The sequence below is a fragment of the Manacus candei genome, unplaced genomic scaffold (assembly GCF_025592945.1).
Source record: "Manacus candei isolate 608988 ecotype Guabito, Panama unplaced genomic scaffold, ASM2559294v1 h1tg000046l, whole genome shotgun sequence".
Lineage (NCBI taxonomy): Eukaryota > Metazoa > Chordata > Aves > Passeriformes > Pipridae > Manacus > Manacus candei.
This window is the reverse complement of record NW_026138094.1, coordinates 1029176-1056641: the sequence shown is the minus strand read 5'-3', so window position 1 is coordinate 1056641 and position 27466 is coordinate 1029176. Positions and strand designations below refer to the sequence as shown.

The window sequence follows — 27466 nt, the reverse complement described above, 5'->3', positions numbered from 1 at the left end:
AGATCAGCCTCGCCAACCCTGCAAGCAGATGAATCCTGCCTTCAGGAGAGGCAGGCTAAAGGAGTCTGCTGGAATCATCCACACCAGGAGTTGGCAGGTCAGGCAGCAAGCACTCACATCCTGCCCACACAGCGACCTGCAGCATCACAGGAAGGCAAGCAAGCCTTCCCAGGCACCTCCACAGTGCCAGGGAATACACATGTTATTCATTTCAGGCACACAAGCACCAAAACAGCATTAACCCTGACACCAAGCACCTCTGATCATAAACACATGCCAGCACCCATCCCACCAACAGTAACCACCACCATCACATGTTCACCAGGTCCCACAAAGTGCCTCCCCCATCCCAGCCACATCTATCACCTGGCAGAGTGTCACATTTACTTCTTGTGACAGGCGTGGTGCAGACTCCACTGAAATCCAAGGAGTTGTCCAACATGGCATTTATTCGGCGGAATATATCTGCATTGCTGCAAGTGGAAAGTGCAGGGGCATTTGGGCTATCCCAGCAGTCTCTGATGCTCCTCCCAGGATCTTCCTTCTGGTAAAAAAGAACAAGCATTTGTGTCAAATAGGCAAGTACTCAGCTTTCGACACGTTGTGGAAAGCTGGAGTGCCTCCAGTACTCACATTAGCTTTTGCTCCAGGTCTTAGCAACACTCAAGCCCAATTCTTGGCATTAAAGAAGCAGTTAAGCAAACGGGTCAGCAATTTGTCAGCAATGCACATCGAAGCACACTGCCTGCCACGCACAGGTACCAGGGATGGGCTCCAACAGCCATAGCACCCAAACTAGTTGGATTGTGAACACAGCTCCCTGCTGCTGTTCTCCAGTACATAAAGCTAAAGTAGATCTGGTAACAGAGCCACACGCCTTATCCCCAGAATCAGCCTCCTGACACTGGGGAATGGGGAGATGCTCGTGGTCAAGGCAGACACCACAAAGAACCACAGCAGCTTCTATGCACAGCAGAGGAGAGCAGGGCTCACCTCCCCACCCGTGTTAGAGTTCTCAACATCTTGGAATGATCCAAGTCAGCAGCAATCACTTCAGAAAACAGGTTCGCAGAAAACAAACAAACAAACAAATAACCCAAAAATACTACTTCCCAGCTAATCAAACAGCCCCAAATCCTGAGGAAAGGCAGAGGATCAAATCCTGATCTTCCCTTCAGGCAGCAGCTCCCACCCACAAAGCAGGTTACCCCAGACCAGCTCTGCTTTAGCACAACCCTCCACGGGCATGGATCCACCAGCATCAAGGTTTTGGGACCATCCTAAACAAGGACTACCTCTTGTAAAGCTTGTGCACGGGAAGGGTCAAACCCCTCCGGCTCCCTGGTGCCGGTGCAGAGAACGAGGAACAGCAGATGCTTCCCCGGCTCTGCTCACAAACCGCTGACATCCAGGATCGTTTGGAAGCAGCTGCACCACATTCAAACCTCTGCCAATCTAGAAACCGCTAAGCATGACCTCTCCCAGCATTTCTGGGCCAAGAGCAGGTCTGCCCGCCACCCAAAAGCCACTGCAGGACTCTGCTAAGCAATCGGTATCGCCGGCAATTAAGCCCCGCATTAAAGAGAGGAGCAGGGAGACACAACCTCGCCAGTCCTGGCCTCCGGAGCAGAATCCCGGCTATTAAGCAAATCAAGTTAAAGAACTGAACTGCAGCGAGGCTGGCAAACGAGCCCGGCAAACGAGCCCCTGCTCCTCCAACACACTCTAAAGCTCTAAATTGGGCCATTTGTACTTGTCAAGGAGACATTTAATACAGGCACCACCTTTTGGATGCGTTCCTGCAAGTTTCGGGCCTCACTTACCCCACAGTTCTGCTTCACTCGCAAGCAGGTCTGAAGCGCCGAGCTGATTGCACTTCCAAATGACCCCTTGGTGATCTTTCAGGAGGCAGGACTACACCGCTTTCACGCGGAGAAGGCAATTTTAGCCCGGCCCATGTCTGGGACTTGCATTCCACCCCTCACCTCCTCATTAGGAGCACTGTTACTGCCACAATGCTCGATCTGACAGTTTTCTCCACCACCACCACCCCCCCCCCCCCATTTAGCTAAAAAGCAAACGAAAGCCAGTCCTGGAAGCAGCAGGAATAAGCTACTGCATTGTCAACTCGCACGATGCCTCCTGGCGGGACCTGAGCAATTGCTGGAAAACTACAGCCCATTTAGGACTATTAGCACCTTTTCAGCACTGAGGGCTGGATTTTTGTTATTGAAACGCTCAGCCCACCCCCAGACAAGGTCCCGGGACTCTGCAGGAGCATTTCCAAAAGCAGAACAGGTATGGCTGAAAGCGAGCTGCAGGCTGAGGGAACAGGCAGAGCAAGCTTTAAGTCATCTTTAAAAAAGCAGCTGGAATACAGAAGCTCAATTTACAAAACTATTGCCAGTCGTCTTTAATAAAAAGAAGCGCCGCATCAGGCTGCCTTGGCACAACTGTGGAACTCCACATTCTACTCCTGTTCCTGCTAAAGAACCACTTCCAGCGGGAGGCAAAGCTTTTCGCTCGGAGTCTGTGCTAGCGAGACAAAACAACCCCGAGCAGCCAGCCGAGCACCCCATCCATTACTGCTCATTTAGCCTCTGATACTTCCCACAACTGGCAACACCAGTCCTGCTCCAAACAGAACAGAAACCAGCAAGAGCACAGCCAAGGCTTTCCACAAAAATCCCTTCCACTACAGAGCTTTTAACCTTAGAGTGTCAGGGACATCCTTGAGATTACTGCAAGCATCCTGGACACAGGGAGTTGGTACCCAACCCCATGTAGGAAGGGGCTCGTTGCTCACCCTCCTCCCTCGACCCCCAAAATAAAGCTACTCCTTTGAGGTGGTCTCTGGAGGTCTTCAGAGCACGCAGGGCTCAAGCCACCCCCAACAGCCTGGATAGGACGGTGGAAAGAGTTTGCAACGTGTAGCTGGAGAATCCACCCAAATCCTTTCTTCTCGGAAATATACTAATATTTCCAAAATATACCAAAAATACCAAAGTTCAGCTCTGAGGCTGCGTCCTCAGAGCAGACTCCGCTCTGGCATCCCCCCACCAAGACAAGCGCTCCCGAGCCTAGCTCAGAGTCACTTTCCCTACTCCACCTTGAAGGATTTGGCAACGCTGCCTTCTCCAGGGTTCCCTGGAAGTTCTTCACACGGCAGCTACAATCTACAGCTACAGCCCACACCCCATTGATCCCCACTGCTCCCAGAGGCACCAGTCTAGCAGCACTGGTGGGTCCTTTTGCGGGCGCCGGCAGTGACCAGGCACAATGTGAGATGCCCCGAGGCGTAACCAGGGACCCAACAGACATTCTCAGCCATTCCACCCAGCTACAGCTCACAATCCCAATCCAGAGAGGCAGACAGTTTTACCAAGCCGATCGACAGGTGCTTTAAAGCCACCAGAAGTCAGACACCACTTCCTGACACCTGTTAAGACACCCACTGTCTGTTTAAGAGCTGCGACTTTCTGGGGAAGTTCCTGATCACACACAGAGAGGGGGAATTCAGTTCCCTGCAGCAGGCTTAGCACCACAGAGCAAACGATCCTGAGGCTGCAGGTTAAATCACTGTGGCCGAGCTTGGACACAGACACAAGATGAACCTCAAGCAGGAGTGCAGTCCTCCGTATCCTGGCTCAGCCAAGAACCTACGTCCAAGCAGGAAAATTCATCCCCAGGGCACAAGGAGGGCACTCTTGGGCTCCAGACACCTCTAGCAGTCCAGACAAGACACGTGGAAGTGAGAAAAACAAGCGCCACAAAATAGGGAGGAGGAGTTTCCCCCTCCCTCAGAGTAACACAGAGACCACCAGCAAGTCTTACCACCGCGGAAGATAGCTCGTTTGCTGGCTGTGCATCACGAAGGTGGCAAGCCCCGGAGTTCCCAGCTCAGCAGCCCCATGCCAACCCCACAGCTTACCTGCAGGAGGTCCCACTCAGTGTTGCTGGGACAAGACACACCCTGCAGCTAAACCCACCAAAGCTGTCCAAGGCAAGCGGAAATAAAGGCACCTCCACAGCCCCAGACGCACCTGCAGGAAACCTAGAGATAATGAAATCCCTGGGCTAGGCAGAACCTGAAGCATCACAACAGCACTGGCACAGGATTAGGATATCCTAATCCTTAGGGAAGTCATTAAACACAGTCTGGCTGCCGGTATGGCCAAGATGTGCATTAGCTCCTGGGGATGCTGTGGAGCAGGCAAGGTTCATCCACCTCAGCTACACTGCAGCCTTTGCTTTTTATATCTTCCCTAGAAATCCCACCTGGGCGGCACCATCCTGATGCCTGGAGGGTTTGCTGTAGCTATAGCTACAGCCAAGAGGGCCTTGAATCCCAAGACAAAAATCTGAGATGCTGTTAATATGGTGCCAGTCTCAGTATAACCAAGCCAAGATGGTTCTGTACTTCAATGAAAGGCAGCTCTAAAAATCCGTTTTCAGTGATGTGTTTTGCTTCCCAAGCTGAAGTCAGCTACACTCATGGCAAAACACAACACTAGTGTAACTGTTTCCACCGAACAACACACTCCCACCCCGAGCTCATCCCAGACAGGGTTCAGCAAATCTGCACCAGCACTCCCATCATCAGCAAGGCTGAGCTTAAGGAGCTGTCCCAGGGTTTACTGCGTGAAGACGTCTTGGACACAGCTGGCTGGAATCAAAACTGGAAAGGATTTTGATGGTCTTAATTCACACGAGAGCACTGACTTCAGGACAACACCAATTTTGCCAAAATTCCAGTTTTTAAAAGACAATTCCCTGTCAAGACAGCTACTTCTTAGTTTTGTTGTGTTTCTTTTTCTTAGAGCAAAAGATTTTGAAGCCGTCACTCAAAAAGCCTTGTACACAAGCAACATCCACAGCTGCCTGTTGCAGCATAATATCCAAGCTGAATAAGGTTTTAATTGTTTGATGGAAACTTTCAGTCGAGACAAACTGCAACAAAGCAACAGGCTCCTGAAGCTCCTCACAAAGCCCAGCTCCCCTCTGCGCACAGCTGTACCTGCAGCCCCTCAGCAGAGCTCCAGGTGCCAGCACACACCTCGTTAGCCCATCACAGGGGGAGCCACAACGAGCATTAATTGCTTTCAGCTGGGGAATAGCGAAGGGTAAAGAAAAGAACTTGTTTTTCAGACTTGCCTCTAAGTTGCCATTGCCCACACAGCACACGCAGGGGCAGAGCCTCCTGTGTCACCAACAACAGCCAGACACTACATGGAGCTGGCAGCACCCACTTTCAGAGTAAAGGGGCAGATTTGTTCACTTTACACGCTAAAAAAGGCGGTTCAGAAGCACGCAGAACTACCACTTGCAACAGCAAATACCCTCTCCAGCCAAAACACGCCCCACCATCCAAATCAGAGCTCGGTTCCTCCAACCCCCTAAAAACCTGGGATGAGGGGAACCGCAGGCACCGCTCGCTCGCCGGACTGGGACCTGGTTTCCTGCAGCGTTTCCCTGAAGGCAGCGCGGGGCAGTTGATGGGTTCCTTGAGGCTGAGCTCCCTCAGAGCCCCGTTCTCCTGGCGGTACCTCGGCAGAGGGACCCCCTCGAGTTGGTCCAAAAGAGAAGGGGAATGCCATCCAGCGCTTTGCACAGGGAACGGGGGAATCCCGCTCTCCTGCGGGATGGGGGTCCCCGGCCCCTCCCCACCGAGGGAAGCGGGGGTTCCCACCCGCCCTCCACGCAGGTAAAACGGCGGGAAACTCCCTCCCTACAGCCGCGTGAAACCACGTGGCGGGGGCGGTTTCACGAGGCTCAGGACGGCAGCACGTGGTCGCACTCACCGGCGGGAAAGCCATGGGCAGCGCTGCGTGGGGGCGGTCGGTCCGTCCGAGAGGATGCGGAGAGCACACCGGGGGCAGCGGGACTGCGCCCGCCCCGCCGGCTTTTATGGGCCGGGGGGGCGGGCGGAAAGGGGGGCGGGCGCAGGGGGGGCCGCACCTGAGGGGAGGGGTCCCGGCGCATGCGCGCGGCGCGCGCCAGCCGCGTGGCACCTTGGGCGTTCCAGCCGCGGGCGGCCCCGGGCTGAGGCGTGAGGGGCGGCGCCGCCTCCCGCGCGACGCTCTGGGACCTCCGGGGTCCCCTCAGCGCCCGCCGCGCCTACACACGGGATGTGGGGTTCACTGTGCCCCCCATGAGGGGGTGGGACCCCCGAGGGGTTCAAATGGGGTCTGCCCAAGGGCAGCTTCAGCACCTGGCATCTCTCCACACATGGGCTGTGGACTGTGCTCCCCATGAAGGGATGGGACCCTCCCCAAGGGGTTAAAATGGGGATCTTCAAGGGCTAAAATCATCCTCCTAAGGGAAATGGGGTGATGGTGGCACTGTGGTGTCAGGCTGCCCCCAGGTCTGGCTGCCCCTTGCAGACACCTCAGCGCTGGCTGCTCTTCACACACAGGCTGTGGCACACCCTGAGCCCATGAGGGAATGGGACCTACAAGGGGTTAAATCAGCCCCCATAAAGGCAGTGGGGTGATAGTGGCACTGTGGTATCTGAGTGCAGCCCCTCTCCCAGGGACACCTCAGTGCTGGCAGTTCTCGCATGCAGCACGTGGTGCTCACTGTGCCCCCCCATGAAGGGAATGGGACCCCCAAGGGTAAAAATGGGGTCCTCAAGGGCAGCCTCAGTGCCAGCAGCTCTCTGCACTTGGGCCATGATGCTCGGTAAACCCATGAGGACATGGGACCCCCAAGAGATTAAATGAGGCCGTCCAAGGGGAATGGGGTGGTGCCCAGCTGGAGCCCTCCCAGCCACACCTCAGCACCGGCAGGACTCCACACCCAGGCTGTGGTGCTCCCTGTGAGGGGAATGGAACCCCCAAGGGGTTAAAATGGGGTCCCTAAAGGAAATGGGGTCATAGCAGCGCTGTGGTGCCTGGCTTTAGACCTTTCTGAGCCCCCTCAGCGTCGGCAGCTCTTTATACATGGGCTGTGGTGCTCACTGAGCTCCTCATGAGACAGTGGGACCCCCAAGGGGTTAAAACAGCCCCCCTAAGTGGGATGGGGTAGTTGTGGCACTGCAGTGCCTGGCTTAGCTTCTCAGTGCCAACCACTCTCCACACACTGGCTGTGGCACTCACTGAGCCCATGAGGGAATGGGATCCCCAAGAGGTTAAAATGAGGTCCCCAAGGGCAGCCTCAGCATCGGCATCTCTCCACATACAGGCTGTGGTGCTCAATGAGCCCACGCAAGAATGGTACCTCCTAGGGCTTAAATCAGCCCTCCATGAGGGGATGGGACCTTCAAGGGGTTAAATCAGCCCCGCTAAGTGGAGTGGGGTGGTGGTGGCACTGAGTCCTGCTTCAGCCCTCCACATGCTGGCTTGTGGCGCTCTCCCTGTCCCCCTGTGAGGGGATGGGACCCCTGAGAGCTTAAATCAGCCTCCCTAAGGGGGATGGAGTGGTGGCATCACTGAGGTTCACAACTGTATCCTCTTCCCAAGATGCAAGGCAGCACTGAGGCTGCGGCTACAGCCCATGTTGTTTTGGGAATGGGCTTTTCCCTGTGGAACAAGCACTTGACATCCAGTGGTTGGTGCTACTGCCCCAGCCAGTGATTCCTCACCCATCAGAAAACATAAAGATGGTTTTATCCCGTCTCTTACCCAGAAAAAGCAGAAAGCCTCTCACCCTTTTTGCAGCAGTGGAGGCAGTTCGGGATTCAGACCTTCCTGCGCATCCTTTGCTCATCCTCTGCCTCCAGTACCAGGCCTGGCTCTGAGCTGGGCTGCAGCTTTGTGTGGAGAGAGCCAGCACTGTCTGAAATCCCACCCAGCCTGTGCTGGGAGGAGAAATCTTAATACAGAGTCAAATTTCCTTTTTTTTTTTTTTTTTTTTTAATCCCAGTTTGGAGATGAAAAACCTCCTGGAGCTGGACTCAGGAATCCCTCCAGTGACACTGCAGAACAGACCCAGCCCTGACGTAGCAGGTATTTCTGTGGTCAAAGCATGAGCAATTCTGCCTTGAATAAATAGCTGGAACCCTCCCAGGACTCCTCAGATCCCTGGTTGGACCAAATGCCTCCTGCCCCAGAGGGTTCACCCCGATTCCATGTTCTCAGGAGCCAGCAGTCACACACTCCTGGGAGATTCTGCATGTTCCCAGTTGCCTAAGGGATGGCTGGTCCCCTGATGTCCCTGTGGCTGCCCAAAGGAGGCTGGCAAAGCCCAGCATGGGGGGAGTTTGGAGCTGATCCAGCTGCTGTGCACACAGAGCAGAGGGGAATGGAGCAGGTTGGAGAAGAGCTTTATTAGGAGATCCTGGACATAATAAATAAGGGTTACACTGGGAGATGGTGGTGAGGGGCTGGGGGCACGCTGTGCTCCGTGGGGGCTGGAACCTCTGCCACCCTTCCGAGTAGGACATCTCCCTGCATCCCATGTGCCCTGTCCCGCTCCTTCCTTCCAGCAGCAAAGCTGGCCCAGGGGTTGCTGCCTGCCACTCCTTTTGGGATTGGGGCAGGAAATGTTTTGGGGAGCATTGTGGAGCAGAGGGAGTGGGAGGGCAGGGCCGTGGGTGTGGCGGGGCCCGGCTGTCACTGTGCCAGGGCCTGGCTGATGTCCTTCACCAGCATGGTGCCGATAACCATCTTCTCGCTGTTGATGGTCAGCTGGGCTGCGCCGCCCTCCCGCCGCTCCAGGGTGATGAGCACCAGACTCCCACTTGTCACTGTCTTGGCTGCAAACCTGCCAAATAGTGAACACGGAGCTTCAGGGCAAGCTGTCCCCTATCTCCCTCCCATCCCCTGGGATGCTCCAGCAGGGACCAGACAGGTGCCTCCACCCACAGCACTGTCACATGTGGGTTCATGCAGGTTTCTTGTCCTAAAGGAAACCCTGAGTGTCTCCACTCTGATTCAGGTGGGACTAGAGAGGTGACAGCACCTGCCTGATCCTGGTGTGGGAGTCCAGCTACCTGTACTCGTTGCTGGCACCGCAGGGCACGCGTCCCACATTGGCAGCCGAGGTCACTTGCTGGACAATGGCGTGGTCGCTCCGGCATTTCTCGGGCAGCGTCAGCTTCTCCGTGATCTCACTCATGCCCGTCAGCTTCCCTGGAGCAGGCAGCAGAGGCACTTGCCCGTCTCCAGCCACACTCCCTGCTGTGCCCTGCTTTGCCATCTCCCAAACTAAGTCACTCCAACTGCCAGCTCACTGTATCCTGGTCCCCCAGCACATCCTAAGCTGGCTGCCCTGCTTGCTCCTTATTCAGGATTCAGTGGATTTGGGAAAATCTTTCTTTCGCAACCCTGCCCAGGCTCATCCCCATGTCTCTGCCTGGTGGATGGTCTGCTCCTGTAACCAGTAGCGATGGGGCTGGATGCTGCAGGTCACCAAGCACCCCCCACTCAGCACAGCCCCCCATCCATGGGGCCAGGGCAGGGATGTGCTGCTCCAGGAGCATGGGAACACAGGGCCAGGGCATCCTCATCACTCACCGGACACAGTGCTGAGAGCGCCAGGGGTGGCATGAGCCCTCCACGCCCTGTGGGGACCCAGCAGGGCCACCCCAGCGCCAGGTTGGTGACTCCAACCCGCAGGCTGGGGGTGCAGGAGGAGGTTAGGGGAACAGAGCTAGTCTAGGGGCCTGTGAGCAGCCACTTACCCTCACCCGGCCGTGCCAGGTGCTCTAGGGCCACGGCGAGGGCGGCACAGGGGACAAAATCGGGGGTGAGTGTCAGCAGTGGGTGCCCGCACACCGCTCTGTCCCCGTCCCTGTCCCCCACTCACCCTGCTCCTTCTTGAACTCGTTCTCGCTCATGAAGACGGGGGCCATGAGCTCCCCCACGGGCGGTTGGATGGAGACGTAGAAGTGGCGTGTGTGGGTGCTGGGGAGACAGGCATGTGAGGGGGGCACATGCTCAAAATGTGTTCCCTCTCCATGTCCCACTTCCTATCCCTGCCCTGGGCAGGGGTGATTGGGGGGAAACTAAGGCACAAAAGGGCTTGGGAATAGGGGGAACCCATCAGGCTGGACCTGGAGCTGCTGCCACCTCCCTGTCCCCTGCAGGGAGCCCAGTGAGTTTCCTACTGTCCCCCAACCACCTCGTGCCCATCTCAGTTTCCTCCCTCCCCTGGAAGGACCCTGGTGCCTGTCCTGCTGTCCCCCATCCCCTGGGATACCTTATGCCCAGTCCTGCTGGGATATCCCCTGGGATATGCTGTGGTCTGTCCTGCTGTTCCCTGTCCCTGACTGCTCCATATCCCTTGAAGGGACGTCAGTACCCATCCCACTTTCCCCCTCCCTGGAGCACCCAATGCCCTACTCTGCTGTCCTCCATCCCTGGGGACACCCGGTGCCAGATGCTCACCACAGCTGGAAGTTTGCTGCCTGGGTGGAGTCACAGAAGTCAATGCCCATCACCACGCTGGCCGTGTCCCCCGGCGCCAGGCTCTCTGGAACCACAGGGGTGCCACTGCATCCCATGTCCCCTCCACCCACCCACCCCTGTCCCCGTTCTCCTGCAGCATCACAGCCGTGCCACGCCGTGCTGTGCCATGCCATACCGATCTCGGGGAACTCCTGGATCCGCATGCCAGAGAGCGGCTTGGGCTCGCTGACCCGCAGGTTCTTCACCTCAGCGTCAGTGTTGTTGGAGATCTGGATCTGGACGGCCACCATGTGGGGGTCCCCCGGGAAGGGTCGGCGGCTGAAGCAGTACTCAACGGCGAGCCCCTCACCCGCCATGCGGTGTAGCAGCTCGTAGGTCTTCACCGTGCCAAACGCCGGGCTCAGCAGCTGCACCGAGGGACCAGCGTGGGCTGCCGAGCACACCCTGTGGCCCCTGCAGGTGACAGGGGTCCCCAGAACCCCCTGTGGGTGACAGGGGCCCTGGGAGCTCCCTGTGGAAGGCGTGGGGGGCACTTACCGTGGGTGTCAAGGAGGTGTCAGTGAGTGTGAGACCCTCCAGGTCAGTCACCAGGCTGGTGGAGACAATGCTGCTGGAGGGGATGGGTTGGGGAGGAGGGGGAGTGACTGCAGGGTGGGGATGGAGGAAAAAAGGGTTAACAGAACTCACAGCCCCATGGGGACAGCCCTGGTGGCAGCCACATGGGAACAGCCATGTGGAGACAGCCCTGGTGGCATAGCCCCATGGGGACAGCCCTGGTGGCAGCCACATGGGAACAGCCATGTGGAGACAGCCCTGGTGGCATAGCCCCATGGGGACAGCCACACAAGGACAGCCCCAGTGGCACAGCTCCATGGGGACAGCCCTGGTGACACAGCTCCTTGGGTGTAAGACACAACCCCCCGGGCACAGCCACACAGGGCCTATCCCATGGGCACATCTGCATGTCCCACAGCCATCCTCTGCAGAAAAGGACCCCTCACCCCACCCATCCCTGTCCCAACTCTGCAGCTCCCAAAGGGCCCACAAGACCCTGGTCCCACTGGGATGGGTGCCGGTGCCTCAGTTTCCTCAGCACCACCACCATGGCCATCCCGTGTGTCCTGGGCAGCCACTCACAGTCATCCAGGTCGAGCAGGGAGATCTCCTTGGGGCCGGCCTTGCTGCTGGGGGGCTGCAGGGGGGTAGAGATGGGGGTGAAGGGGGGGCTGGGTGTCCCCATGCTTTCCTCCAGCCCAGCCCAGCCCAGCTCTACCCTCACCGCCTTCCTCCGCTTGGTCTCTGCCTCGGAGCCTGAGTCAGAGCCAGAGGAGCTGCTCTCAGAGGTGCTGGCCTCCTCTGACGAGGTCTCAGCATGGCCCTTCCTCCCCTGCAGGGCCTTCTTCTTCTTGGACTTCTTTGCCCCTTCCTCCTCCTCCTCTTCCTCACTGGGGCTGTGGGGAGAGCCCAGCTCAGGGGGGCTGAGTTGGAGGTTTGGCTGGGGGCATCCCCATTTTCCAGAGGGTACCTGCCCACACTCCTCGGAGCTGCCTTCCGGGAGCCTTCCTTCTCCTTCCTCTTCGGCCTCTTCTCCTCCTCCTCCTCCTTGTCCTCTGACTGCTCCTCACTGTGTTCCTCCTCCTCTTCCTCTTCCTCCTCGTCCTCCTCGCTGCCAGAGCTGGAGCTGCCAGAGCTGCTGCTGCTGCCACTCTCCTCACTGCCGGACTCAGGCTCTGCAGGGGGCACAGCTCAGCCCTGCTGCTGCATCCCACCATGCCCCTGCATCATCCCACTGCATCCTACTGCGTCCCATCATCCCACTGCATCCCCCCATCCCCATCACCCACGGCATCCCATCCTCCTACTGTGTCCCACTGCATCCACCACATCCTCCCATCCTCCAACTGCATTCCACTGCATCCCCACCATCCCCCCTGCATCCCTACACATTCCCTGCCATGTTCCCACTATGAATGGATGTCCCCACTGCAGTGCCTCCTGTCTGAGGCCCCACCATGATGACACTTTTGTCCCATGGCCCCACCATGCTGGCACCTGCCTGATGGCCCTGCAATAGTGACCTCATACCCCTGGGTCCTCACCGCTGTCTGCCGACTCCGTGGCCCCTGACTCTCCCTCCGAGTCAGAGTAGAAAGGTTTCTCCACCTTCTCCTTCCTCTTCTCCCGGATGGTGCACTTGGTCCACTCAGGAACCTGCCGGCACAGGGTTGATGGAGCAGGGCCATCATCCATGTGTGGGGGACCCACAGCAGCCCTCATCCCCCCTGTCCCCAAGCGAGTGTGTGAACACTAGATAGGGGACATGGGGCAGGTAAACAGCACCCGGGCACCTTCTGGGGCTCTCCCAAAATCTTGAGATGCTGCCCCCACCTTGGGCCCATGCAGCCAAGGTACACCACGCACCTCCACATTCCTCACAGAGGGGTCAGGGGCCTCGTCTGGCCAGTCGGGCAGCTCCTGGTAGCCCACAGCTTTGGCGTTCAGCAGGTGGGACAGGGAGCCCAGCTGGAAATGGTCCCGATCTATGACAAGGGGAGAGGTGGCAGCAACTCAGGGACAGCCATGCAGCACGGCGGTGACAGCTGGCCCTGTGTCCCCATGCCCTGTGACCAGGAATGGGTACCTTTGAAGGAGGACTCCAAGACAGGAGCGGGTTTTTGGGCCAGGAAGAGCTTCTTGGCATACTTGTTGAGGGCCCCGCTCTTCTCGGTGGGCACAATGAGCTGGCGGATGAAGCGAGCCCTGTCACGGATGTCGTAATTCTGGTCGTACTTGGCCAAGTTGAGGACGTACTGGGTCAGCAGCTTGCTCTGTGCCAGAGGACACGATCAGGACCAGCCTCTCCCTCCCAGCTGAGGAAACTGAGGCGCACCGTGGGACCACACCCCCAGTACCTGCTTGGAGTTGGTCAGGTAGAGCTTGGCTGCCAGGTTGATGACCTGCAGCTTGACGATGTCCTCCTCATTGGTGAAGGACTTGGCCATCTTGCGCAGCACATCGGGCGCGATCTTGGGCACGTGCTCGCAGTACTCGCCGATGAGCCACAAGATGCTGGCCCGCGCCATTGGCACCTGCAAAATGCCCCTGGACATGTGGCACTGCTGCCACCCCTCAGCTCCTGCGTATCATGCAATGCCCTGACCCACCTGGATGTTGTCTGTGAGCTTGGCCATGTGCTTGATGATCTCACTGTGCTGGGCTGGCTGCATCTGCAGCAGCTTTTTGATGACCACCACAGATTCAGCCACCACCAGCTCTGTGGGCAGAGACCCGGCCTTAGCGAGGTCTTGCCCCAAGAGTGATAGAGCTGCCTTTTCACCCCCACCACGTGCACTCACCATCCCGGTTGGAGAGGAGCTGGACCAGGCCGTTGAGGCAGGTGTCCCGCACCTTCCCAATGTTGGTGGCACAGCGCCCGATGGCTTGGATGGTGGCTGCCACGAAGTCCTTGTCCATGCTGCGGATGTAGGTCTGCAGAGGCATGGGAGACATACATGATGTGTCACCCACATGCCAGTGCCAGGCATCCCCCCTTGCAGTGGTCACACATTGGGGCCCTTTGGAACCACTCATGGGGTTGGCATGGCCTCAGCCTACTCCTCCTGATGGGGCTCTCCTCCGTCTCCTCTATGGTGGTATTTTGGCACCCAGAGCCATGCCAGGGTGACACCCCGGTGGCCTCAGTGTGGCCACGGCATACCTGGAACTCCCGCAGGATGGTGGAGATGTTGGTCTCATTGGCCAGGTTGGTGAGAACCTCCAGCTGTGGGAAGAGATGGGCAGCATGGGGACATGGTGCCAGGGGACAGGGTGTTGCTGTCCTCCTGTCCCCAGGGCTTGAGGACAGCAGACCCAAGGAAAGGGCTCCATGAAGCCCCAAAGCCACCCCTGATGGGTTCTGCTTGGTGTTTCCAGCTCACCTTGAGGATCTTGATCTGTGTGGGGTCCGTGGAGCGTATGTAGAAGCTCTTCAGGTAGGGCTCAAACATCCCCTGCATGCAGAGCCAGCAGGATTAGTGCTATCCCTGTCCCCCTTGCTGAGGCCCTCTGCAGGCTCTGGTGACCCTGTTGGGTAGCCCTCATTCTGCTCCAGAGTCAATAGGGACAACTCGTCCCACACCAAGTCCAAGACTCACCCGCCGTTTGATGGACATGGTGGCCACGTTCTGCAGCACAACATACTGCACCTCGCTGTGGGGACAGAGAGGGGGCCACCATCAGTGGGGCAGGGCCGGACTCCCCTGGCAAGTCCCTGTCAATAGGGGGCAGGACCCACCACAAGTGGTGCCACCATGATGCTGCCACCCCGTGTCTGGACTGGGCCTGCCCAAAAAGCTCTCCAACATTATGTCCCTTTGGGGATGGGCTTTTTGGGCATCTCTCCCAGGGTCTTGGAGCTCCCCACGGGTCCCACCGACCGGGGTGGAGGGGTAGGAGACCACCACAAGCCAGGCACCACAGACCTGTGACTCCGCAGGAGCCGCACCAGCGCCTTGGCGATGACTCCGACCTCTGCCTTGGGTGCCAGGTGGAAGTAGAGTTGTGCCACAGCCATCACCACCTGCAGGGACACACCTGAGCGTCACCAGTCGGCATGAGGACACCCTGAGGGATGGCTCTGTCCCCCAGAGTCCCACCTGGCAGCACCTAGAGGAAGCCTGACCCTGGGGACGCCCATCCCTGGGTGTCCCGCAAACACCCCAGTGTCTCCTTGGCCTGTGGGGACATCATGAGCCCAGGCTGACGGACACCTCTAGTGGCCTCAGAGGACGGACAGGGTTGGAGTGAGGGTCTCACCGCGGCGTTGCGGCTCTGCAGCAGGGGCTTGGTGTTGCGCAGGAGCAGGCGGTGGTCGGGGTCCATGACGTAGGGCTTGCGCTTGGCCAAGGAGGCCGCCTCTGCCTTGGCGTCCTTGGCATCCTCCTCCTCGGAGCCATAGAAAGCCTTCTCGGCGTTCTCCTCCAGCAAGGACTCCTGCTGGGAGGTGGGACACCTTGCACCCTCCAAGAGCACCCCCCCTTCACCTCACTTCCCTGGGGGCTCCCAGGACACCTCGAGGCTCCCAGGGCACCCTGGGCTCCTGAACTCACATTCTGGTTGGGGCTGAGGAACTGTGTGCGCGCGTAGCGGGTCAGCATGTTGATGATGACCACCTGCCCCCACTCCTCCACGTCGATGAGCAGGTTGCAGAGCTTGCGGTAGTTCTTGTGGATGAGGTCGATGCGCTCTGGGCACACCTCTTCGAATGCCATCACCACACTGCCGGCCACCAGCTGCCAAGGGAAAGCCCAGGGTGACTCACTGAGGTAGTGGCATCTTCATCATGATGCTGGTTTGGTGGGGATGGTGGCATCTCCCTGAGGATGCCAGTTTGGTGGGGATGGTGGCATTTTCATCGTGAGACTGTTTGGTGAGGATGGTGGCACCTCCACGAGGATGCTGGTTTGGTGGGGATGGTGGCATCTCCATGAGGATGCCAGTTTGGTGGGAACAGTGGCTTCCTTGTAGGGATGCCAGCTCAGTGGAGATGGTGGATTCCCCCTGAGAATGTTGGCCCACTGGGGACAGCAGCATTCCCACCAGGATGCCAGTTCTGCAGGGGTGGCTGCATCTCCACGAGGACACCAATCTGGTGGGGACATCACCATCCCTGTGAGGATGCTGGATCAGGGGGGACAATGGCATCCCCAGGAGGATGCCAGCCCTGCGGGGATGGCTACATTCCCACAAGGACATCAGTTTAGTGGGGACATCTCCATTCTCGCAAGGACACTAGGCCACTGATGTCCCCAGTTTTAGGGGCAAGGGAGGCACAGTGCCCTGCTCACCGTGGTCTTGTCCGCCAGCAGCTTCTCAATCACTTCGATGAGCTGGTCCTTCTGGTCCGAGTCGAGGCTGCAAGGGAAAAGCAGGGCAGGTGCGGCTGGACCAAACTCCTCCCCATCCCTGCCTGTCCCTGCCTGCATCAAGCAACTGACACCCTTCTTGGAAGCCCCAGAATTTAGGAGCTGACGCCCCTGTTACCTGTACAGCTTGGGGATGGCGTGGGCAGCCGTCTTGCGCACGTACGGGGACATGTCGGAGGCGGCCTCCTTGATGGCCAACATCATGATGGGCACGATGATGGGCACGCGGATGCTGGACAAGACCCGCAGGGCGCTGGCACGGATCAGCTGGTTGGGGTCCTATGGGGGCATGCGGGGGGCTGCAGTGGGGGCTCTCTGCTCCCCCAGACTGCCCCCTGGGTCCCCAAACCATCCCACCTTGAGTCCTCGCTGGAAGGTGGAGATGGAGAGCAGGGCCAGATCTTGCTGTTCCTCCGCGTAGCGCACCAGGTAAACATACACCAGCTTCTTCACCTGTGGGGTGAAGGTGCCACCTCAGAGCCCCTCAAAACACTACCCATACCCAAAACTCTCCTGCAGGGAAGGTGCCAGACCCTGGGGATACCCATGGATGTCACCAGGGCCACCCAAGACCTTCCTCACCTCAATGTTCTTGCAGGCAACATTTTTCACCACAGCTGGGAAGAGGTCAGAGGCATTTTTACCCCGGGCGATCATCTAGGGGGTAAAGGAGCAGTGTGACACTGGGTGGCCGGCACAGCACAGCTCGGCACCGGCAGCAGTCCGCGACGGTGACAACAACACCCACCGCCACAATCCTCTTCATGGCCTCCAGCTTGAGTGAATCCTTGTTGCTGTCGAGCATCTCCTTGAGGTCATCATGTCTGCACCACATCAGGGGGAAAAAAATTCCCATTTTTCCCCATTTTTAACCATTTTTAGTCTTGTTTTTCTGCTCCCAGCCCATCAGGCTGGCAATCCAACCCTTTGCCATGCAGTATTTATGGGGACAGGAGTTGGGTTACAGCCAGGTGAAAGAGGAGCCGGAGGGACTGGCATGGTGCTGGCACCCAGTGCTGTCCCCATCCCAGGCACTGGGACAAAGACCCCGTCCTATCCTGGCTGTGGTTGTTACCCTACAATGTCCCCAAATTGCAGGTGCCCATGACCAGCTCCATCCCAGTTTGGTTGAGTGTCCCTTGTCCCCTCATGGACACGGTGGCATGGATGTGCCAGCACACCCTGACCCAAAGCTGTTCCCCAGTCCCATCCCTGCACTGGTGAAATGCCACCAGCCTTTTGTAAGGCTCGTTGTCACCACTGTCCTCTTCCATAAGGGACATGTGTCCTCCCCAAACTGGGGGCACCTGCAAGGCTGCATCCACCTGCATCAGTTGGGGGTGGCACCCATGGGACAATGCTCATCCAGAGCCCCCTCAGCAGAGGGCTGGGGGGGCTCCTTGGGGAAGTCTTACCGTGGTGGTGGCCCGGTGCCAGTGGCCACTGCAGGCTCGGTGCCGGCGAGTGGCCGCAGCTCATCAGCTCGCAGGGCGCTGTAGCAGGCTGGTTGTCCAGCCTCAGTGGCCAGCACCGGGCTTGTCACCTCCTCAGCCACATCCTCACTCTCCGGTGTTTTTGGCCGGCTGGCCGGTCCCACCGGTAGCTGCTGCAGCAGCTTCTGCACTGGCGGCAGGGACAGCATGGGTTCGGCCAGAAGTGGTGGCTCTGGGGACGGTGGCAGGGCTGTGGCCCCGCTCCGGTGCCTGGCACAGCCGGCTGAAACCTGATGCTGAGGTTGGGGTTGGATTGCAGCCTTGATTGCAACACCCTTCGTGGTGGATGAGGCCATCCTGGGATGTCACGTCCTGAGTGACATCTGACCTGCAGCTGGGGCTTGGGGACATTGCAGGGAGCTCCTTCCCTGGGTGCTGAGTGGCTCAGTCCTGGGCAGGGACCCCACACCATGGTGGGACACCCACCTGGGCGGTGGGGTGGCATGATGGGACACCTATGGATGTCCTGCCTGGGTGGTGGGGTGACACTGAGGGGAACGGGACAGACTGGGGGACATAGCCAGGGTGGCCAGGGCTGGGGGACACTGCCAGAGGGGGTATGTGGACACTGCCAGGCTTGGGGGCAGAGGAACACTGCTGGGACACACAGCCAGGCCAGGGGACATTGCCAGGGGTGAGAGAGGGAGGGACTTGGCCAAACTGAGGGACACCGCCAGGGGTTCAGGGAAGGGACACACTCTGAGATGGGGATTCTGCTAGTAGGTCATGGATGGGGAGCACTGCCAGATGGGGGACACGGCCAGCCAGGGGGACTGCCAGCAGGGCAGGGGGCAGGGGACATTTCCAGATTTGGGGACACTGCCAGCAAGCCAGGACTGGGTTGTCACTGCCAGACTGAAGGACACTGCCAACAGATCAGGGGTGGGGGACACTGTCATACTGGGGGACACAGCCAGGGGTAGGGAGTGTGACACTGCCAGACAGGGGTACACTGCTGGAGGCTGGGGGGACACTGTCACACTGGGGTACACTGCCAGGCCATTGGGGAGGGGGGAACACTGACAGAGGTTCAGGGAAGGTAGGACCCAACAACATGGGGACACTGCCAGCATGTCACAGATGGGGGACACATCCAGAATGGGGGACGCTTTCAGAGGGCCAGGAGTGGGGCAACACTGTCATGCTTGGGGACACTGCCAGGGAATCAGGGAGGAGGAACATATCCAGAGGGGGGGACATTGTGGCATCAGGGAGGGGTACAGGGAGGGGGGGACACTTCTAGACTGGGAACACTGGGGTCAGGGTGGAGGACATGTTCAGAGTGGGGGACACTTCCAGAGGGTAAGTACTGGAGGGTCACTGTCATACTGGGGCACACTTCCAGAGGGGAAGGGATAGGGGACACAGCCAGACTGGGGACACTGCCAGGGTAGGTGGGGACAAAGACATCCCTACATTCCTGCAGCTCCAGGACACCCCCTACCTTCCTGTGCATCCCTGCCCCCCCATCAGCCTGCCCCACGCAGGGGTGACATTTCTCAGCACTCCCCTCCCCCAAGCTGGGGACCTCGGCTAGGAGGGGCTGTCACCCCACGAGAGCCACAGCAGAACACTGTGGCCGGGAGGGGGTGCAGCGGGGGTCCCCGCACATTCCCCCGCAACCACGCCATCCCCAAAACTCCGCGGTTTTCCCACAAAACCCTCCCTGGCCTTTGCAATCTGCAGCGACCTTTGCAACCTGCAGCGACGGCGGCGTGACCGCATCCCCTGTCCCCATCCCTGTCCGCATCCCTCATCCCCATTCCCGTCCCCGTTCCCATCCCGGGGACCGCTCCAGCCCTGGCTCGGGTACCACGTCCCCGCCGAGCTCGGCGGACAAGGCCTGCGGTGGCGGCCGCCGCGCCAGGCTCCTGCCTTGTCCCCTGTCCCCGCACTGTCCCCACCTCTTGTAGTCGGAGGAGAAGATGCCGCCGCTGGCGGGGTCGTGGCCGTACTCGGGCTCGCCCAGGCTGGAGGAGCCGCCCTTCTCCTCGCCGTAGGCCGGGCTGGCGGCCATGGCGGCGGGAGGGATGCGGGATGCGGGATGCGGGGGGGCGCCGGCACTGATGTCAGCGCGGGAGGGGACGGGCCAGCCCCGACCTCCGCCCCGGGGCAGCGCCCGGCGGGACCGACCCCCACCGGGATTGGGATGAGGGGGGGGCTTTGCACCCCCTAAAATGTCCCCCGCCCCGCAGGTCCCACCTCCCGCACAGGTTCGGGTGCCGGGCGGCGGGAATACAGGTGGGATTTCAGGAGAAGGAATGTTGGGACGTGGCTATAGTGACTAGCACAGAGCTCACACCTCATCCCAGATTAGAATCATTAAAATATATAATTATAATAATATACAAAATGTATAATTATGGTAATATACATTATTATGTACTATTATAATTAGTCATATTTCATTAAATTACGTTATAGTAAATGATATTGTATGTTTGGATGCTATAATATATATTATCACATCATATTACATTTCATACATAATACATTATGAAGCAGACATACTATACATTTTTATGTATTACCGATTACATTAATCATGCGATATTATATATATTCTATATTCTGTCATACGGTATTATCCATAAGCCATAATCCATTCTACATTCTACAACCCATATATGGTGTAATGTATACAATATATTATATATTATATTTGTTATACTGTGTTGAATTATATTGCAGATTATATTAACTATATTATAGTATATATTATATAAAATATAGTATATAGTATATTATTCAATATATTATATTATTAAATATTTTATATTCTATATTATATCATTACAGTATATATTCTAAATTATATGCTGTATAGTATGTAGTATATATAATGTATGGTATCTGAATGGTTATATATATTAGGTATTGCATTAATTTATATTATTCTTGTAGATATTGTTGAAGATATTATAGATCATATAACATTATCAATAGCATGATAGGTATTATTATATACTAGATATATTATTCTATATGAACTATATTATTATATATTATAATATATATTAATATATATTACATGTTATTATAAATATGCCTATAGATATTATTACATGTATATACTTTTTCATATAATATATTAATGTAAATTAGAGCTATTATAGATATTATTACAGTTGGGGTTTTGTATGATTTTTTTTTTTAATTTTTCACAGGGTTTTTTTTGCTATTGGCAGATATTCCCATTATTATTTTCCTGGGCAGCAGACCAGCCCCAGGGGCTGGTGTGGGTCAGGCAGTGCTCCCACCCCATCCCACAGGAGTGAGGCAGTGAGGGAAAACAGGCACGGTTCAGGGAGCAGAATTTAATAAAGCATCTAATTAATACACAACAATTAATCTGCTGCACGTAGAAAGGTTGTCACCCACTCCAGTCCTCCCAGAGACCCCACAGCCCTCCTGGAGACCCCAGTTGTGTTTGGGGACCCCAGGGCCCCTGGAAACCCCACAACCTTTCTGGGCACTTTGGAGTCTTCCTGGAGACCCTCAGGAGACACTGAGAAGAGCCTGGTTCCATCTTCCTTACTGCCCCATCAGGTGTTGGTACCCACTGGTAAGATCCCCCTGGACATTCCCTTCTCCAGGCTGAACCGCCCCAGCTTCTCTTCCTATGAGAGCTGCTCTCTCAGACCCTTCATGGCCCTTTGTTGGTGTCTCTCCAGTATGTCCATGTCCCTCTGGAAAGCTCAGCACTCCAGAAGGGCTAGGATCACCACCCTGGACCTGCTGGCAACGCTCCTCCTAACACAGCTCAGCGTGCTCTTGGCCTTCCCTGTGTCCCAAGAGCATGTTGCTGGCTCATGGTCAGCATGGTGTTCCCCAGGAATCCCCAGGCCTTTTTCTGCCCAGCTGCTTTCCAGCTCATCACCCTCCAGCATTTCCTGGTGCCTGGGGTTGTTCTTCACCATGGGAAGGCAGCACGTTCCCCTTGCTGAACCTCATGAAGTTACTCTTGACCCATTTCTCCAGCACATGAGCCACCCCTCTCAGCTTGGTATCAGCAACAAACTCACTGCTGGGACACTCTGCCCTGTCAATTGGACCAATAATGAAGATGTTTGACCAGGACTGGACTCAGTGTTGACCCCTGGGATACACCAACAGTGACTGACCTCCAGCCAGACCCGGTCCAGCCATTTGGCTCTTTTTCAACCCAGAAGCCCACAGAATATTAATTTTTGTGCTCAAAAATCAAATGCCAGCAATGAAAGAGATGTTTTTTTTCAGGAGGCCACCGGGAGCAAAGAGAGGCCACTCCCTTCAAGATGTGCTGAAGTGGGACATCACTTGATAGTAACTTCTGGGAAAAGGGAAAAACCAACACATCAAACAAGGCTGACACAGGGTCTCCATGCAACCATTTAATTCCACACAAGAGGGATGCCAAAGCCTGGTCCTCAGGGAAGGATGCTCCACCTGTGCGTGTTCCCCAGGAGCACCTCCACCTCCATCACTGCAGCGCTGGGGACACCTGGGAGAGAAGGTGGGCAGTGGTGACGCTTGGCTGGAGCAGGAGCCAAGGTCTCCCAGGGTAGTGGCACCCACTCTGGTGGTGGCACCCACCATGGCACCGGCGAGCTGGCCCAGCCCCAGCAAGGCAAGGGCAAAGTGGATGCAGTTGCAGGTGATGGCGTCGTACTCCACCACCTGCTCCATGGCCGCCCGGATCCGCTGCTGCAGGGCAGCCACATCCATCCCTCCCTTCCTCCGGAGCACCTTGGCCGGACCCCGCGTTCGCAGGAGGTGGCTCTTGCCATGCTTGGCCACAATCCCCGATGGTGAAGCCCCCGAGCTGCCTGGGGGGCAAAGGGCACTCTATACCCCATGTCCCTTCCATGGGGGTGTCCCCACACCATGACACCTCCTGGGGCTCACCTTCCAGGTGGATGATCTCCCCATCACCACAGTAAACACCAGCGTGGGCACTCCACCAGCTGGAACCCCATGAGGCCAGCGGGAAGAGGAAGAGGTCCCCGGGCTGGGGCTTGGCCACCCCGTTGGGGACCACGTCAAAGTGCTGTCCCAGCAGCCCCTCGCAGAGGAAGAACCCCGCTGTAGTCACTGCCCCGCCCACCACCTGGGGACCCAGCCGTGTTTCAGGGCCACTGGTGCCCCGGGGACACCAGCAGCATCACCGACCCGCTGGCTCATCCTGCATCCCCGGGTTTCCATGGATAGGAAACCCTCCAGGAAGGTGCCGCCTCCTCTAGATGCTGAGCACCATTGGATGCCAAGGGAAAGGCAGGGCATGCAGGATTCAGCCCTTTTGTGCCAGGGGTGAGATGGGCAGTGCAGGGCACAGCAGGGATGCCAGCACTTACCTGCCTGGAGCTGCTCACCTGGAGGGACAAACAGTGGGTATCAGCCCCAGGGGCACGGGGGAGAGGGGACCCAGGGCACCAGTGCCATGGCTCAGCTCCTGTCTGGGCTGCTGCCAGCCCTGTGCCTGAGCCCCTGGTGGGGGTCCCTATGGCAGCACCCCCAAACCAGTCTCACCCAGGAGCCCAGCCAGTGCCAGGGCTGGAGGAACAGCCAGTCTGGGGCTTGCAGGGTCTGCAGGAGGGAGCTCACCTGTGGAGAGAGGGGGCAGAGCAAGACGGGGACCCAGACCCTGCTGACACTCATCCTTTGCTGACACCCGCCCCTTCCAGCACCCTCCCTAGCCCAGAGCAGCCTCCCAGGCCCCCTGTGGCCCCTCCCATCCCCCAGACTCAGCCCCAGGCAGGTCCCAGCCATGGGGTCCAGGGGTTCTGGGTGCTACGGTGGAGGGGTGGGACCACCTGGGTGCAGGTGTCCTCCGTGCCAGCTCCCCCTTTACCTGGGCGAGGAGGTTCATCTGCAAGGAGAAAAGATGATGTCCTGAGGGCTGGGGACAAGGGCTGTGCCCAGCCCCACCTCAGGGACCTCTCTGTCCCCAAACAGCTGTGGTGACACATCACCCTGCTGAAAGCCACAGCCTCGGGCACTGTGCCAGTCCTGGCATTTGTGCCATGCCCTGCTTCCTCACCGTGGGGACACCTCCGAGGCCCCCTCACTTCGCTGTGGTCCTGAAGCTGCTGCTGCTGCTCCAAATGTGGCTGTGGGACAGGACCTCAGCCCGCCCCAGTGAACACTGTGGTGGCTCTTGGCTCTGCCAGTGCCCAGGAATGTGCCCGGACCGGCTGCACCGTGGCACCGTGCCCATCATGTGGGGCCAGTACCGGGGGACAAACCCAACCTGGTGTGACATTTCATCCACAAACCTCTTGAGTGACCCCAAAGGAGTCACAAAACAGCCCTGTGGCCACAACACATTGACAGCCAGTGGCCAGCAGGCTGGTGCCAAATCACCTCTTGGTGCCAAAACTCTCTGGCCCTGGATGGTCACCAGCCTCTCCCCAGCTCTGTGTCCCCAGGGGCGGTGCATGACCGGGGTCAGCTCTGGAGTCACATTAAACTTTAATCCTTGTGCCGGGGGGTCACTGAAGGCTTTGGCAGGGCTCGGGTGGGTGACTGTCACCCTCTGTCATCGGGCAACCTCCAAAGAATCATTTATCACGGAGCCTCCAATAAACAAGAGCTAATTACAGCTGAAACCCGAGCCTGGCCTGGACCTGGCTCAGGGCAGGCAGTCATGTTAACCCTTCCCAGCCACCTCCAGTCCCACAGCCATCCTCCTGGACCTTTGTGTCATCTTCTGGTTGCTCTTGTCCCCTCCTGAACACCACCATCCTCTCCTTGTCCCTATTGTCCCACTCTGATGTACCCTCCAGTTCTCATCACACCCTTCTGGTCTCCAGTGCTCCCTCCTGGTCTCCATCATCATCTTCTGGTCCTCACCATTTCTCTGGGTTCTCTTGGCCCCTGTTTGTCACTACTGTCCCACTCTGGTCCACATCATCCCATCCCAGTCCTCATCATCCCATGCCAGTCCTCACTATCTCCTCGTGATCCCTATCTACTCCTATTGTGTTCCACTGCCCCCTCCTGATCCCCATCACACCCTCCTGGTCCCCATCATTCTCACATGGTCTCTATTGTCCTGTTCTGGTCTCCTTCATCCCCTCCTGGTCAGTGCTGTCGCCTCTTGCTCTCCACTATTTGTTATTGTCTCTAGGTCACCATTAAAACATCCAGGTTCTCACTGTCCTCTCCTGTTTATAACCATCCTCTCCCAGTCCCTATCACCTCCTCCTTATTCCCATGGTGCCCCCCTGATCCGTGTTGTCCTCTCCTGGTCCCCACCATCTCCTCTTGGTCTCCTTCATCCTCTTCTGGTTTCAAATCATGCCATCCTCACTCCCATCATCTCCTCCTGGTTCCAAATCGTTCTGCCCTGGTCTCCACCATCTCCTCCTCATCCCCACCACCCCCTCCTGATCTTTGTTGTCACCTCCTTGTCCCTGTCATCTCCTCCTTATGCCCATCAGTTTGTCCTGATCATCATCCCCTCCTTGTCGTCACTATCTCCCCTTGGTGCCCATCGTCTCCTTCTGGTTCCTCACCAGCCTGTGCCATCACCAGCAGGAGTGGGACTGCCAGGACAGTGGTGCCTCCCTGGGTCACCCAAACTTCCCAACCGAGCTGTCCCCTGGCCAGGGTGCATCTGTGAGTTTCCCATGGCCGGTAGGATTAGGGTGGCTGGAGCCTTGGGGCTGCTCCCAACCACAGGTCTCAAGCCCATCGCCATCATCTTTGGGTAATTAGTAAATTAGTAATTAAATGCTCTCTGCCTGCTGGGTAGAAGGGGGGCAGATCCCAAGGTTTTAGGCTGGGTAATCCTGTGGCATCTGCCCCAGCGTCTGTCACCGAGCCGAGTCACGACCCCGCCACGGGCTTTAACGTTTGCTCCTTCACCCCCACCCGCCGCCCACGGCCCCCCGGCTGCGGCGTCGGGGTCGCTCCCCAAAACAGGCTGGGCTGAGCCCCCACGGGTGCCCAGTTGGGTGCTTATGGGGTGCTCATCCCCAGGAGGAGGACAGGGTGCTGCTCTGCGGGGATCCCACCTCTGGGAGAGCGCCCAGCTGGGTGTAATGGAGAAACAGGGGAAGAAACCATATTTTTGTAATTATTGGCTTTCCTGGGGGTGCTGATGATTGGCTGGCAGCAGATGGTTGGCCCTGCTAATCCCCATCCCAAATCCCTGCTCCGGAGCTGGCTTTTACCCGACGGCGAGGAGGGGACGGGCAAATTAGCCGACTCAGCGTGTATCGCCACGCTGGTCACCGCCGGCGTGCCCTGTCACCAGGTCCCCGTGTCACCCATGGGTGGACTGGCACCCCGGGGTGTGGGTCCTCCTGGTATCCCCGGATCGGGCACTGGGAGATGTTTCACACACGGGCCAGGGGTCTGGAGGCCCCGAAGGGCCAGGCAGGGCAGGTGACAGCTTGCTCCCGCCGCATTAGCCCAGCGTCATAATTCTGCCGCAGGAGGAGGGCGGCCGCGCCGCAGATGGCGGCGGTCAGAGATCTGGGTCAGGGCGGGCACTGCGGGGTGGGACAGGGCACCCCGGGGGGATGGGAGCCCCAGGGGTACAGGGAGGCTGGAGGCTGTGGTGTAGGCAGGGATGGAGTCATAGTGAAGGCAGGGACAGAGCCATGGAGGCAGCAAGGATGGAGCTGTGGTGCAGGCAAGGATGGAACCATGATGAAAGCAGGGATGGAGCCACGGTGCAGGCAGGATGATGGAGCTGTGATGAAGACAGGGATTGAGCTGTGGTGAAGGCAGGGATGGAGCCACGGTGCAGGCAGGATGATGGAGCTGTGATGAAGACAGGGATTGAGCTGTGGTGAAGGCAGGGATGGAGCCAACGTGAAGGCAAGGATGGAACCCTGGTGAAGACAGGATGATGGAGCTGTGGTGGTGGCAAGGATGGACCTGTGGTGAAGGCAGGAATGGAGCTGTGGTGAAGGCAGAGGTCAAGTCATGATGCAGGAAGAGATGGAGTTTTGGTGCAGGCAGGGATGGAGCCATGTGTGGATAGGAAGGACAGTGGAGCCATGTACAGGCAGGAAGGGTGATGGAATGATGCTGCACATGGGAACATGGAACAATGGTGCAGGCAAGGTTGACGGAGTTGCGGTGCAGTGAGGAATGCTGCAGGCAGGGGGATGCAGGAATGCTGCAGGCAGGGGGAAAGGAAGGAGGTTGGAAGCAGGATGACAGAGCCAGGGTGCAGGCAGGGGGATGCAGGAATGCTGCAGGCAGCAGGGATGGAGCTGCACAGCAGTCAGGGATGCCTGAAGGGTGACCCCCAGCCCCCGGATCCACTGATGTCACCACCACCAGCCCTCGGCAGGGACCTGTTGCCAGTGCCTGTCTCCTGGGACACCTCCACGGCAGCCACACCTCTGAGACCCCCCCAAGGGAGGGACACAGGGGGCCGGAACACCCGTCCTCAGCCTGGCCCATCCCTGGGGACAGCCCGGGCCGGGTGACAGTGGCCACCCGCCACCCCCCTGAGCTGGGTAGGGGGGGGTTTAGCGGCTAAAGCCCTCAAATCCCAAATTGTGCTGCCCTGTCACCGCGAGGGTTTAGCGGTGGTTGCGTAACCCCGGGGGCCACCTGGCCCCCACTCTCTGCGGTGTCAGCAGCCTTAACACCCCCGGGGCCCCCTCCCGCCCCCCGGGAGGGGAAGCTGAGGCACAGGGGGACCCACACCGAGCACCCCCCTCCCCTTGCCATCAGGGCCGGTAATTAATTACTTGGG

At 57.8% G+C, this 27466-nt stretch overlaps 2 protein-coding genes across 9 annotated transcripts in view; both read right to left on the bottom strand.

The window, feature by feature from the left end:
• The window catches only part of CPEB1 (cytoplasmic polyadenylation element binding protein 1), a 38401-nt gene extending 32486 nt beyond the window's left edge, over positions 1–5915 (bottom strand). For 3 of the 7 annotated variants that reach the window (XM_051796450.1, XM_051796451.1, XM_051796453.1), the window contains exons 1-2: positions 5802–5915; positions 367–544 (exon numbers count right to left, since the gene is read on the bottom strand). In XM_051796450.1, coding sequence (XP_051652410.1) covers positions 367–544; positions 5802–5816 — 193 coding nt within the window. In that variant the 5' untranslated portion in view covers positions 5817–5915. Of the gene's footprint in view, positions 1–366; positions 545–3109; positions 3921–5404; positions 5613–5801 lie in introns of those variants that run through there. The other 4 variants (XM_051796461.1, XM_051796456.1, XM_051796455.1 and 1 more) reach the window with 4 other exon arrangements.
• Positions 5916–8246: 2331 nt separating this feature from the next.
• Positions 8247–19848, bottom strand: AP3B2 (adaptor related protein complex 3 subunit beta 2). Of its 2 annotated transcripts, none has more exons than XM_051796393.1 (27): positions 19671–19848; positions 17022–17097; positions 16856–16930; positions 16631–16726; positions 16392–16552; positions 16196–16262; positions 15458–15640; positions 15165–15344; positions 14831–14928; positions 14504–14558; positions 14288–14359; positions 14068–14130; positions 13706–13838; positions 13514–13623; positions 13262–13438; positions 12991–13177; positions 12771–12889; positions 12449–12560; positions 11875–12079; positions 11629–11800; positions 11487–11541; positions 10887–10993; positions 10525–10756; positions 10329–10413; positions 9748–9845; positions 8933–9071; positions 8247–8703 (listed from the first exon to the last, which is right to left on the bottom strand). In XM_051796393.1, exons 1-27 carry the CDS (start codon positions 19781–19783, stop codon positions 8553–8555), a joined length of 3321 nt encoding a protein of 1106 aa, XP_051652353.1. In that variant the 5' UTR covers positions 19784–19848; the 3' UTR covers positions 8247–8552. The 2 variants fall into 2 exon arrangements, with proteins under 2 accessions (XP_051652353.1, XP_051652355.1); XM_051796395.1 differs by having other exon boundaries at positions 15165–15341.
• Between the last annotated feature and the right edge of the window lie 7618 nt (positions 19849–27466).

Bases quoted from the DNA above. Each gene is read 5' to 3' on its own strand.
- AP3B2 (XM_051796393.1), bottom strand. From the start codon at position 19,783: ATGGCCGCCAGCCCGGCCTACGGCGAGGAGAAGGGCGGCTCCTCCAGC. The intron at 16,727-16,855 runs GTGAGGAAGGTC...TTCACCCCACAG, and splicing joins TTGCCTGCAAGAACATTGAG to GTGAAGAAGCTGGTGTATGT. The intron at 12,890-12,990 runs GTACCCATTCCT...CCCTTGTCATAG, and splicing joins CTTGGAGTCCTCCTTCAAAG to ATCGGGACCATTTCCAGCTG.